We start from the raw sequence: 12,477 nt of genomic DNA, 5'->3' as shown, positions 1-12,477 counted from the left end.
GAGTAGCACACAAAATGTAAGAAGAAGATTTGAGCCTGAGGCACAAATGAAGGAGCTAGCAAGGGAGTTCAGAAGTAAAACTTCTGGTAAGTTGTTAATGGCAAGAAGCCCAAGGAGCGAGCTGGTCTGCGGCTCTGCAGGGAGGAGCTGTTGGTAGGGAGCTGAGGTAGTTGTCGGTGGTTCGCCGTCGGGATGGGGGGAGGTATCGGGAAGGGTCCTGCAGGGGTCAGTCCTAGCTGGGCTCTGCTCAATATTTTCATTACCAGCCAGCATGACGGGCTGCCGAGGACGCTTGTTAAACGGGAGGGCAGCGCTCAGCCGGGAGGAGCTGCGAGCCTGTCGGAGGACGGGGTTAGCACTCAGCGTGGCCTTGCGATGGGGTCAGGCCAGGCATGGGGGTGCGCTGAGGGCTGGGGTGGGCTGGGACGGTGCCGCTCGCTCTGCCCACCGACGCCTTCGCAGTGTGGGAACCCGCTAAGGGTTAATGTCGTGGGCTGTGGGTCTCTGCAGATAGGTGTGGATTCCTGGAGCTCACCCAGCATTCGTCCACGCAAGTATTTCCACGGGCCAATTATTCCTGAGTGGGGATTTTTGATGGGGTGTTTTTGGTGTTATTTAACATCAGTTTCATCGGCATAAAACATGCCTGGAGCTTGCACAATAACCATAGAAAAAGAATCGTTGGACCTGGTGATCTCTTGAGGTCCGTTCCAACCCCTACAATTCTGTGATTGTGTGATTCTGTGGTATACCAGCTTGAAGGGAAAGGTGGGCAAATCAGCTTGCCTCTGCATTAGCACCCAGCCCCAGGTCAGAGGGCTGGACTCCTGACAGCTCATCCCACAGCCGGCGTGGGGAGGGGGCCACACGAAGCCCCCGGTGTGTTTGTACCAGTGACTAGTCTGCCCGTGTACCTCAGTCAGGAGAAAAAAAATCACTGCTAGTGGGGGAGTGCATTAGCTGCTTGGGCTCATTAGCATGAAGGGTAATTTGCACTAATCAGCCTGATGCAGAAGCAGCATGGGGAACCCGGGCTGCCAGCCGGGGCCGTGCGGCACGGCCGGGGATAACGGCAGTCCGTTCTTCAGGTCTTTGGTGGGGCTATCGAGCTGTGCGGGTGAGATCGGGTGCTAGCGAGCACCGCACATCGCTCCTGGAGATTCGTACGCCAGGCACGAGGCCAAGAAAAGCAAGCGCCGTTTCATCCACCGAGCATCTGTCACGGGTATCTCGAGAGGAATCGGCAGCGGAGGGCTTGAACCGAGACACGGTATCCCCGATGACTGGCTCTTGCCTAGCCCAGCGCCTGCAATACAGCTGGGGCTGCGCCGGGCCGTGTTTGTTCTGCTAGGGTGCAGCATTCGTGGCACACTGTCACATAATTTGTCTGAGCGTATTTCCAACCACACAGTGTATCCTGTGCAATATGGAACGGTTTTTGATTAAAATGGTGATCAGGCGCTCTGCAGCGTGTGCCTACGGCACGGAAAAGCCCTCCAATTCAGACCATTAATTATTATTGACAGCAGGCAGTTAAGAAAATACGAAAGGAAGAAGTGGACGCAGTTGAGTTTTACAGACTTCCAATGCACAATAAAACATTTTATTTAAAAACAATGCATTCAATATTGTGTTTTGGCACATGAGTCAATGTTGCAGGCACATTCACACCAAACAATAACATTGCTGGAAGATTCAAAATGAATCATCGCGTTTTTCTCCACAAACTATGGTCACGACAAGTATGCGGTACTCCTTTACAGAAAGAACCAGGCTCCTTGCTCACAAATGTGACGACGTATTTACATGCACAATGCACTGTGCAGGCCACATCCAAACCTCAGATGTGCGGCCACATCTGGTACAAAACATGTCAGTCTGCGGGCCCGATCCTGATCGCTCTGAAGCCAACAGAGACTCTTCAGGGGGAGCAAGACTCAATGCCAGTTCTGCTTGCAACATATCTCACAACATGTGCAGCTTCGCATGCCATTCACCTGAGAGTGTACTCTGGCCCTTTGTGAACATTAGCCATTTAAAAATAAATAATACTTTTAGTATGGCCATTAAATAATGAATCCTTTATTACAATTATGGCATTTTTTTCTCTTTTTTTTTAATATTTATCTTTTTATTGAAAACAACTCCATCAGGCATTGAACTGTATAGCCGTTTGAATAGACACATTCATTTACAGAAAACCTGCTTCCTAAACGATTTGTTTTTGCAACCTTCATTCACAGTTAGTTATATTTCACAACTACTTGCTTTTTGGTATACTCCACAACTAAAACTGGTAGCCAAAATGCCTTTTTTAAATGTATCCTGCTACCATTCACTGAAAAGATGCAAGCAACTAAAACACAAAACGAAGATGCGTAAAAGGAGGAAAGGTAACACGCGTGTTTCCATTCCTATGTACACCTGCTCCTTCCCGTTCCCGGCCGACGGCCCCGTCCCAGCGCGGGGCACGTCCTCGGCTGTCCCCGGAGCTAGTCGGAGGCCTTCTCTCGACTTTGTAAACTGAAATGTTTTGTACTTACGAGTATTGATCACACTGCATTACGCATACTTTCATTTAGCTGTATTTGTTTGTCTAGACATTCAGTGATAGTGTATATTTTCCCTGAACCGTCATGAATTCATTTAGATAAAGAGCAACAGGAAGATTTTGGGCCAAACAAAAGCAGAGGAAGAGTCTAGCCAGCACGATAACAAATGCAGCTGGGATTTGCTGTCCTGAGGACGCAGGGCTGCAGCTGGCATCTTCCTGCAGCTGGGAGCCAGGCAGGAGCACGCTCGCCTTTTTAACAAAAATGCCGTTTTCTGCCCTGGTTAAGGATCAAGCCCCTAACACGGGGTTCTACAGGAAAACCAGCCTGAAAGCGGGGCTTGAGAAAGAAGCCCAGCCCTGGCCCTGAGGAACCAGGAGGGTCTTTACCCGCCTGGGGAGCAGAGCCGCCCGCGCAGCCAGCACAGCCTGCCCTTCCCCTTTGGTCTCTAAGAAGAGCAGAATTCAAAGAGATCTGAGGAAACAGGCAGAAACAAAAGATGCACATTTTAAAGATGGTTTTCCACATTGCAACAGCTCGGACAAAAAATATTGATACTAAGAAGCAATTTACTTTGGGCTGTATTGCGCCATTGATTTTGGGGCAGAACTCCCCATTAAAATCAATGATTCTGAAATGTTCAATGTGGTTCTGAAAAATCAATGGGGAGTTTTGCTTAAAAATCAATGATATAATATGGCCCTTTGTCAATAATTTTTCTGTGCTCCCATTTCCGAATATTTGCAGTCGTTTCCACGCTGCCTTCTCTGCACTCGGCGCCTCTTTGTGCCGCCGCGCAGCAGCAGCTCGGCGGTGACCGCTGTCCCCTGGGACCGGCACCGTGCCCTGGCCCCCCTCTGCCTCGGGTCAGGCCTCACTGCGAGCAGGAGGAACCTAAGAGGCGCCTGAGTCAGGGAGGGCAAACGAAGCCCGCGCTGTGTCAGACAGCTTTCCCCCACAGTCCACCACAGAACCGACGGCAGCCGTCGGGAGAACAGGCCTTCCACACGCGGGCATCTTCCTGGCTTTACTGCAGTTACGGAAGTCGTTTACATTTTAAAAAATAAACTACGACAATTTAAAGAACTGCCTCGGGGCAATTTAGGTTTTTGGTTTCAGCTTCTAAGTTTACTGATTATCTTCTAACACGGGTGCTCTAGAGCAGTCGTTCAGAACAGACGGAAGGCACGCACTGCCAGGACAGACGGACGGAGGCCCTGGCAGTGCCGCTGCTCCCTTCCCCGCTCCTCTCACAGCAATGCCAGGGCAGGAGCTGCCCCCGGCCGCTCCCCTCGGCTCAGCCACGGGAAACACTTGTGCCACCAGCCCTGCTGGGGACACCGGGGGTCCCGTGCGTCTGCCCAGCAGCCACAGCCTCCCCGCAGGGCCGCAGTGGTGCCCCCAGAGCAAGGGCTCGGCCGGGCTGTGCTCCCTGCAGCAAAAACAGCCCTGGAGGCACAGAGGCACACAGATGGAAATACGTGTGTTTAGGCTATGGACATTTACTTGCGAGTACGTCTAATTTAAAGTAGTTATGTCAAGTAAACAATACGCAGCAGCCAAGCAAGACCTGCCAGTGCAAATTTGCCATTGAGAGCCAGCAGCTGAAAACTGTATAGAGTGCACTGGCCTCCACATTCAAGCAAATATAATGATAATTGTTCATATTTCTTTAATTTGCTGATTAAAAATGACCTCTCCTGACACGAAGCTGATAGCCTGCCCCTTAATCAAAATAGCTGCCGCTAAGCAGGGGCCAGCGGGCGTCACAGGCCGGGCCGCAGGGCGTGGGGGGGCCCTTTGCTCCCCAGGGCTCCCGGCCGAGCCGCACACTCCGCTGCGCACCGACTGCAGAGCGATTCGCCTGCCCTAGCAAACGTGCCTCTACTGTACAGCTCCACAGCAAGTTATATCAGAGATGATTAGTTACGGTACGTCATGAGCAATTAGCGCAGAATCCTTCCTTCCCTGTGTCATTTCTCTTTTGCTGTTTTAGGGTGTGCTCTGGCACCTGGAGAAGGCTTTGTGGCCGGGCTCAGCTGGGCCGGGTGCTCCCTGCCCCTGCTCACTGCCAGCAGCGTTTCGGGCCGGGGAGCCTGGCCCCTTGGCTGGAGGGCGGCTGAGCCCAGCCCCGCGCTCAGCCCGGCTGCCGCCGCATTCCCCTGGGCACCGTGCTGAGCAGGGCAGGGCCGACCGCCCGCGGGTGCCATCCTGCCAACCTCAGCACCAGGGGACCCTGCGCTCTGGGTCCGTCACCTGGGAATAGCGGGGCCGGCTGTCCTGCTCTGCATCACCCTGCGCGGCCGCGCTCCGATCCCTGACTGCGGCCCTCACCTGCTACCACAACACAAATAATAAATGGCAATATTAATAATAAAAGCACCACATGGCATAACACGCTAGCGTTACTACACAGCTATGTCTTCATAATCACATTTGCTAGAAGTCATACTCTGCTGTACGAACAGTGGTGAGCGCAGGACGATTGCGACAGCAAGGAAAGCCGGAGATGCCAGCAGAGCTGATGCAGAATTACGCCCTGGGAAAGAGAACTTCGCAGTCAGGAGTTCAGGTTTCTACACAAGTACGTCTGAAGTCACTCGTGGGCAGCAGGCCGGCATGCCATGCCAGAGAGCATCCAAGCCCCTTCCACAGCTCTAAACGCCCATTGCAAAAGTAAAAGCCGGAAAATGCTGGATAACTAAATAGGGAAGAAGGGGGGATTTTCCAAAGGGCTTTATAACTCTCGGTATTTGCAGACAGTGCAGAGGGATGACGTACCTCCCTGCAGGAATAGGCTGAATTTGGTCGTGTGGCGGATGCGGTGGCTTTTCCCCCCAAAGCACAGGAGGTGCCTGTTGTGGCTGGGGGTGCTTTGAGGGGCCGGGGATGAGACCGGGCCGGGAGGGAGCCGGGTGGCCCAGGGGCCGGTCTGGGGGCGCGGGGCTGGCTGTGGGCACCGGGCGATGCTCCCGGTCGCTCCGAGTTTGTGTGGTTCCGGAGCCCCCTGCCCTCTTCCTACGTCTGCGTGTGGGTACGGAGTCACTGAAAAACTAAAAGGTGCAATTTTAAGGTATGATTTTAAATTGTCTTTTGCATCTTCTTTCAGTGTACAGTCAGTTCTCAGCGTCATACAGAATAATATAAAAATGTTAAAATACTTTTAAGCATACTGGTTTTAATTAGAAAAACAGTTACTTTACAGACTCCTTTATCCTGAGACATCATGGCCAAGATTTTCAAATACGTGACCCTAAGATTTGTCCTTTTTGCAAACAGCCTGATTTTCAAAGGTACTTAGAAAGCTGTGTCTCCCTTTGACCGCACTGACTGTTTGTGACCGGAAAACGAGGCCACTAATTCAGTTGTCTGACCGTGGACTTAGGGATGTAAATGGGGAAATCCAGTAATTGCATTTCCTGTTCCCTGTGCTCCTGCTACACTCGCTTCCCTTTAAAAGCCATTTTTTAGGAACTTGGAAGTCCTGATTTCATGCCGTTGCCTGCCTGCCTGGCTCCCCCCGACCCGCTCACCCTCGTGGGTGCTTGGTGGGGCCGGGCCGGAGGGACGGCCGGGCGCACCTCTGCCGAGCGGCGTGGAGCACTGCGAGGCATGGGCAGCGGCAGACAGGGCTTCTGGTGCCGGCTGCCCCATCCCGTTATCCGGGCTGAGGAGGCCTGCCAGCCCTCCCTGCACGGCCCGCACACCTCGCGAGGGGCCGGGTGCTACGTGGGGCCTCTTCCGCACCGCCGCCATGCGCCGCAGCGAGCGGCGTGGGAGCCTGGCTGCACGCGGGGGTAAATGGGTGCTCCCGGCGGCTCCCTGTGCCGCAGTACGGGCACGGGCTCCGTGTGCTCACAGCCGAGGAGACGTTGTCTCCCAAAGGGTGCTTCCCACCGAGGACACGGCCTCGAGAGGGGCGCACGGCCTGGCGCCGCGCTGGGGCTCGCCTCGCCGTGGGGTAGGCACTCCACAGAGACCTACGGCCGCCCGTTTGGTATTTCAACTTCAAAATTAAAAGACCAAATAGCGTCACACAGATGTGAATGAAAATGTTTCAGTCGGTCTAATTTGGACTAGGGTGTGGCCCCAGCTGACTTAAAACACTGGAGTATTCTAAGAGTAATACAAATGCCTAGCTAAAGTACAAGCTGTATTCTCACCTTTTCCATGAGGTCTTAAAAAAATGTAAAATTCAGTAAATACGAAAATATGCAAGCTGTGGAAATTTGGGATCCTTGCTGAAGAACTTGTAAGTGATAATAAACTGGGATTCTGGGTGGCTTTGTCAGTCAGCCACGCCAACCAGATGGATGCTGAGCTACTAATAGCAATGTATACAAGAGAAGCGATACCTTTTAAAATTAGCACTCCTAATTCTAATCTGAAAGGAACAATTGACTTAAGATGTTTAGAGGCATTTAGTGGAATGCTGAAATAGGAAAAGATTTTAAAACATACTTCATAGCATATATATAAATGCAAAATATTTCAACTTTGCTGTGCTGCTGCATGAATAGCATCCACAGAATCTGATAAATGCTTCTGCACTGCTAAATATGCTTAAACCCTTTGATGAACAGTGACAAGGGTGATTAAAAAGCATCTTTATATTATGGAAAATATTTTAGGGTGGGTATTATTATTTTTTTTTTTAGAATTGTATCTGAAGAATGTTTAACTCAGATTTGGGCACTTTTTAGACAATCATTTGGCACTTCAAGATTAGGTTCTTAGGCACAATGCGACAAGGTCAGTTTGGCCAGTCCTTCACCGTGCATCCTGTAGAGCAGCTGGAACTCTGCAGGCAGCTGGTGGGACTCCTGCCACTTGGTTGTGAACTTTGTTCCTTTCTTATCATAGTAGTGGTATGGGAGGTCTTCCCTTGTGTTGGGGTCGAACCCGAACGGCCAGAATCCGTACAAGTGAATCTCTTCGCATATGGCAGAAGCAAGTGTATACATGAGAATACCTGTGCTCAGCCGCTTGGGTGACAGGTGTTTGTTTTTCCAGTACCTGTGAAAAAGAACAAAGGCGCGTTAGCATAGGGTACACATAATGCCACGGGTTTGTTGTAAGAAAAAAAAAGGAAAAAATCAGTGCATGGAGACCGTCAGTGCTCACAGCTGTTAGCCCCAGCAAGGTAAGGATTGCTGTTCTGGTCAGTCTGTAATGAACAGCACTGCAGAACTACCTTATTACCAGTCTGATTCTCTTTTGTGATCCCCTTCTGATGTCTTTTTGTTTTTTAACCTGGATAAGCAGTGCCTTATCCAGAAAGGTAGATTCACTGGCTCCTGGTCACATGCGCCACATTTTCCTTGTATAAATTACTACAGATTTGCTGCAGATGTCTGTTAGCATCCCCATTTGCTAGCTAGGAAGAGCAAGTTCTTCTATAAGTGGTGCTTTTCTCATGCAGAATCTCACTCAACTCCTCCGTACTCCTTCTGTCTCTGCGGAGCCCCGGCAGGAGCAGAGCCCACGGCAGAGCACGCCCTGTGCGCACAAGCAGCCCACCTCAGATGTGCCTCAGTATAAATCCGTACAGAAACAACTGAAGCACTTACTGAAACAATAACAAAACTGCGTTTGCTTTGAAAGCAGACGGTACCGGGTCCTGACTTGCTAGACAGTGCCTATCAGGTTAGTCGTGAACAGAAAAATAAATGCAGTTGTATTGGTATGGAGAGAAATATGTATTTTGACAAGTTAAATGTGAAAGAAAAATACGCACCTGTTAACATGTTGCATTATATTTCCTGGCCAAGCCAACTGGACCTTTAGTTGCCCTCTATGCTCAACAAAGAAGTCAACCAGTGTTCTTGTGACTGTTGCTGATGTGTGGAAGAAAAAAGCCGGGATCCAAAGAATGGCTCCATCAAGCTTTTTTAGACTTAAAAAGAAATTGTTGCGATCCTGAATGGTCAAAAGATTGTTGTAATACTTCTCCAGGATGCTGGGGTTGAAGGTTGTGAGATTGGTTTTCCTTCCAACATCTTTTTGGAATGCCTCAGTTGGAGCAAAATTGCAACGAAAAACAAAATCAGATTTATCTATTTCTTGTCCGCACTGACTCCCGGTCAGGATTCCGCTATTTCCAACCACGGCACAAATGTTGTAATGCTTATTCAGGATCGGTGACACGTCTGGAAGCAGTGATCTGAAGTTATTACTAATAGAAAAAACGTACTTATGGCTGGAATAATCATAATGCATCAGCTGTCCAATCCGAACACTATTCTTGGTCAAAGAAAAATTTTTTATTACATCGACATGCTGAAGGATTTCTTGCCTAAAATAAAACAGAAAAACAAAAGAAAACATTGAGTTATATTTCTCCCTTTTCTGTGGTGGAGAGATTTATTTCCAGATAGACTTACTTTTTTTTTTTTTTTTTTTTTAAATGCAGCAAAGCAGTTTCCTGAGCAATGTGGTGCAATGGCTTTAAAATTAATATACATAAATAGGAACGATGGAGCTGGCTGCTCACCTAGTGCTCTGCTTGGCTTTACTGGCCTGTCCTGACTGATGCCAGCTAAGGATGTGTCCATGTCTGCTGCAATAGTGTCAGGATTAAAATATCGGATTCACCATATAAATGTGAGGAATGTAACAGCATACACTTCCCACGTTCACCTTCCTGAAGTGTAGGGTGAAACGCATTTCTGTTTGTGCTGCAACATGCCTGGTGGAAGAGTTTGCTGCTGCTGCTGTTCTCTGCACATATTTCACTCAGTTCTGGACCACGGATCTCTGGTAATGATGGATATTGTGTTTGCCATGATGCATTTGAAGCAAAACCAAGAAGTCCAGCTGAATTAACAGTAACGTAGCTGATTTTTTAAATACAAGTACTTCTTGTGTTCTCATTAAGAAGCTTTGAGTCACAAAGCAAGTGACAGTCACTGTCTCCCTTTATGTAAACATAATTCCTTAATGTCTTTTTTGAGCAAGCATGCCAGCATCTTTGCAAGGGTTATTAGGAACACAAAAAAACAAACAAAACCAACCCTGCTCAGGAATTTCCCTAGCAGGGCATAAAATTAGAAAACCAATACCACTTTATTTGCTCATGTTTATGGAAAACAAACAACCTTGCTTCCAGCTCGCATCCTCCAATGTCTAAGCATTAATGGAGTCCCACTGGGTACCCTAATTATGGGTTATGGCTGACAGACAAATGCAGAGGCAGATCCTGAGGCATTAGCTAAAACCAACAGAGGGGTGACACTGAGTTATTTATTAAGAATGAGATGGTGGTGCCAGGAATGAAGCCATACTACGGGGGGGGGGCACACCAGCCGGGGAGATCCCAGGGAAGGGATGGGGCAGGCAAAGTGCCATCGCCTCTCGGAGGCCCACAGCTCCTTATCGGCTTCTTTTGGGCTCCTTATGGGCGGCGGGCAGCATTTGGCAGTGCTGGAAGTTCATCACCGGCCTGCTGTGCCTGCAGCAGTGCTGCCCTGGCACTGGAGAGCGACCAGAAGGGAGGAGAGAGGCCCAGGCCCCGCGTGCTGGTGCTGCAGGGCTGCAGTGGCCCCGCTCTGCAGGGCTGAGGGACCCGGGTTCATGTTTCGCGGGTGGGATATGTGAACAGTCACGGTGCGGCCTCTAAACCAGCAGGCATTCATCACGACAAAGCCAGAGCCAAGATGGCAGTAGCTATCTTAAACGGCTAAAGGATTCTGTTTTCTTTAACTTCACTGCTGTATATAAATACTGCAGTAAGGCCAATAAATAACAGAGGCTGGGCAGACATCACCGAGTTCACATCACGGTGAGGAAAAGAAAAGCCCATTTTACTTCACATGAAGTACAGGGCGGCTCTGAGGAAGCTTAAGGAACCGAGAAACTCCTTCTATTGCCACGAGGCCGTGAAAGTCAGCGCACCTTGTGAACGGGAGGCAGAAGCCAATGTGCAGTGAGGGCACCTCAGGGGGGTCCGGGCTTGGTGGCCCCCCCGAGCCGCCCCCAGCCCGCCCGGCCGGCCGGAGCGGTGCCAGGAGGCAGAGCCGCACCGCACTCGCTGGGAGCTGCTGGCGGCTGGGAAGTCGTGCTGGGCGCGTTCTGCCCTCCGTGAACGTGACACTTCATGGCTGCTACAGGCTGATTTGTTTCGAGTTTTAAGCAGCCAGCCATTTATCTTGATAAATGACAATTTCTCTCGCACTCTGGGAAACTGGGTCATGTTCTCTTTGGTAAAAGGATGCATGTTGCAGCTTGGTGTCCTGCTCTGAAATAATCAATTCCTCCATGTAACCATCTTGGGAAATGCTCTGATTCAGCCTTTGTTTCTCACGGCTGGCGAATTACTCAGAACTCGGAGTATTTAGCAGCCCCAGATTGCATTTTCTTAAACCCGCGGGGGAAGGGGATAACCTCAGGGAAGGTGAGAGGGGGCGAGCGGGCGCCGAGCGCTCACCTCTGGTGCGCGAACGCGGTCCGGTTGAACACCCACTTGGAGGGCTTCTCCTGCAGCTCGTGGGTCAGGGAGTTCGTGATGGGCACGAACGAGGGGTCCAGGAACTTCAGCGCGAACTGCGACCTGCAAAGGAGCGCACGGACCCACACGGGCACGGGGGCACACGCACGGGGGCACACCCCGGGGCACACACCCGGGGGCACACACCCGGGGGCACACACCCCGGGGCACACACCCGGGGGCACACGCAGGCCGCACCCCGTCTCCAGCCGAGCCCGACCCGCGCCCCGAGCCGGGCGGCAGCACCACGGACAGCGCCGGCTGCTCCGCGCCGCTCCCCGACGGGCCGGGCCGGGCCGGGCCGTGTTGTGCCGTGCCAGCCGCTGCCCACCCCGCAGCCCCCCCCGAGGCGCCGAGGTTCCCACGCCCGGCCCGGGGGCCCCGGGGATGGGGCAGCACGGATGGGCCGGGCAGGGGCGGCGTGCCCCCGGGGCGGCGTGTCCCCGGGCTGCGGGGGAGCGGCGGCGGGGCCGTGCCGGGCCGCGGGCAGCGGGCCGGGGCCGCGGGGCCTTCCCGGGGCCTTCCCGCGGGGCCCCGCCGAGCAGCGCCGGGGCTTCCCCGGCACCGGCTGCCGGCAGCGGGGAGCGGGTGCGGGGGTGCCGTGGGGGCCGCGGGTGGGACGGGCGGGACGGGAAGGCCCCCGCCCCCGGGCCGCGCCCGGCCGGGCAGCCCCCCCAGGCCGGCCTCACCTGAATCCCGCGTGGAACATGTACATGCGGGGCCCCCCCGCGCCGGCGGCGCGGGGCGCGCCGAAGATGTTGTCCTTCTTGAGCGAGACGTAGCTGATGAGGGAGAGGATGAGCAGCGCGATGCTCAGCATCACCAGCCCCAGCACGCTGGCCACCCGCACCATCTTGCAGCTCCTCATGCCGGGAGGCGGCCCCGCGGCTGGGCGTGTGCGGGGGGGCCGCCGCGGGGCTGCATGGGGGGGCGGCGGGCGCGGCGGCGGCGGGGACGGGGCCGGCACCGGCGGCAGCCGCCGAGAAAATGGAGGGAGGGAGGGAGGGAGGGAGGGAGGCGGCGAGCGGCGGCGCGCTGAAATGGCAGCCGGCAGCGGCGACCCGGCGGCCCGGCTCCGGCAGCCCCGAGCGCCGCCGTGCCCCCCCCCGCCGCCCCGGCGCACGGCCCGGCCCCCCCGGGCCCCGCTTTCCTCCGACGGCCCCGAGGGCCCGCCCCGACGTGTGCCCCCGCCAGCCCCGGGTGCCCCGCGGTGCCCCCCCCTCCGCAGCCCGGCCCCGCGGAGCCCCGGGTGCCCCGTGGGTGCGGGCTCCCCCCGCGCACCGTTTCTCGCCCGCGTTCCCCCTCCGGCAACGGCACCCGGCTGCGCTGTGGGCTGCACCCCGCAAACCCGCGGTGCCCCCCGGCCCCGCGGCGTCCCCCTGGCTGGAGGGCGGGGGGCTGCGGGTGGCCGCGTGGCTGGTACAGCTTTCCTAAAACCAA

At 53.7% G+C, this 12,477-nt stretch overlaps 1 protein-coding gene across 1 annotated transcript; it reads right to left on the bottom strand.

Moving 5' to 3' along the window:
- Positions 1–1,566: 1,566 nt before the first annotated feature.
- Positions 1,567–11,981, bottom strand: LOC310888595 (alpha-N-acetylneuraminate alpha-2,8-sialyltransferase ST8SIA3). The gene is made up of 4 exons (XM_083815439.1): positions 11,727–11,981; positions 10,978–11,100; positions 8,290–8,847; positions 1,567–7,568 (listed from the first exon to the last, which is right to left on the bottom strand). Exons 1-4 carry the CDS (start codon positions 11,903–11,905, stop codon positions 7,286–7,288), a joined length of 1,143 nt encoding a protein of 380 aa, XP_083671565.1. The 5' UTR covers positions 11,906–11,981; the 3' UTR covers positions 1,567–7,285.
- Between the last annotated feature and the right edge of the window lie 496 nt (positions 11,982–12,477).

This window comes from Anser anser (genome assembly GCF_964211835.1).
Source record: "Anser anser genome assembly, chromosome: W".
Lineage (NCBI taxonomy): Eukaryota > Metazoa > Chordata > Aves > Anseriformes > Anatidae > Anser > Anser anser.
Note: the sequence above shows the minus strand (reverse complement) of the source record. Positions and strands in the feature narration are given on the sequence as shown.

Excerpts from the sequence above, each read along its gene's own strand:
- LOC310888595 (XM_083815439.1), bottom strand. The coding sequence starts at position 11,905 with ATGAGGAGCTGCAAGATGGTGCGGGTGGCCAGCGTGCTGGGGCTGGTG. Across the intron at positions 11,101-11,726 it reads ATGTTCCACGCGGGATTCAG|GTCGCAGTTCGCGCTGAAGT; the intron begins GTGAGGCCGGCC and ends GCTCCTTTGCAG. Across the intron at positions 8,848-10,977 it reads ACCGCGTTCGCGCACCAGAG|GCAAGAAATCCTTCAGCATG; the intron begins GTGAGCGCTCGG and ends GTTTTATTTTAG.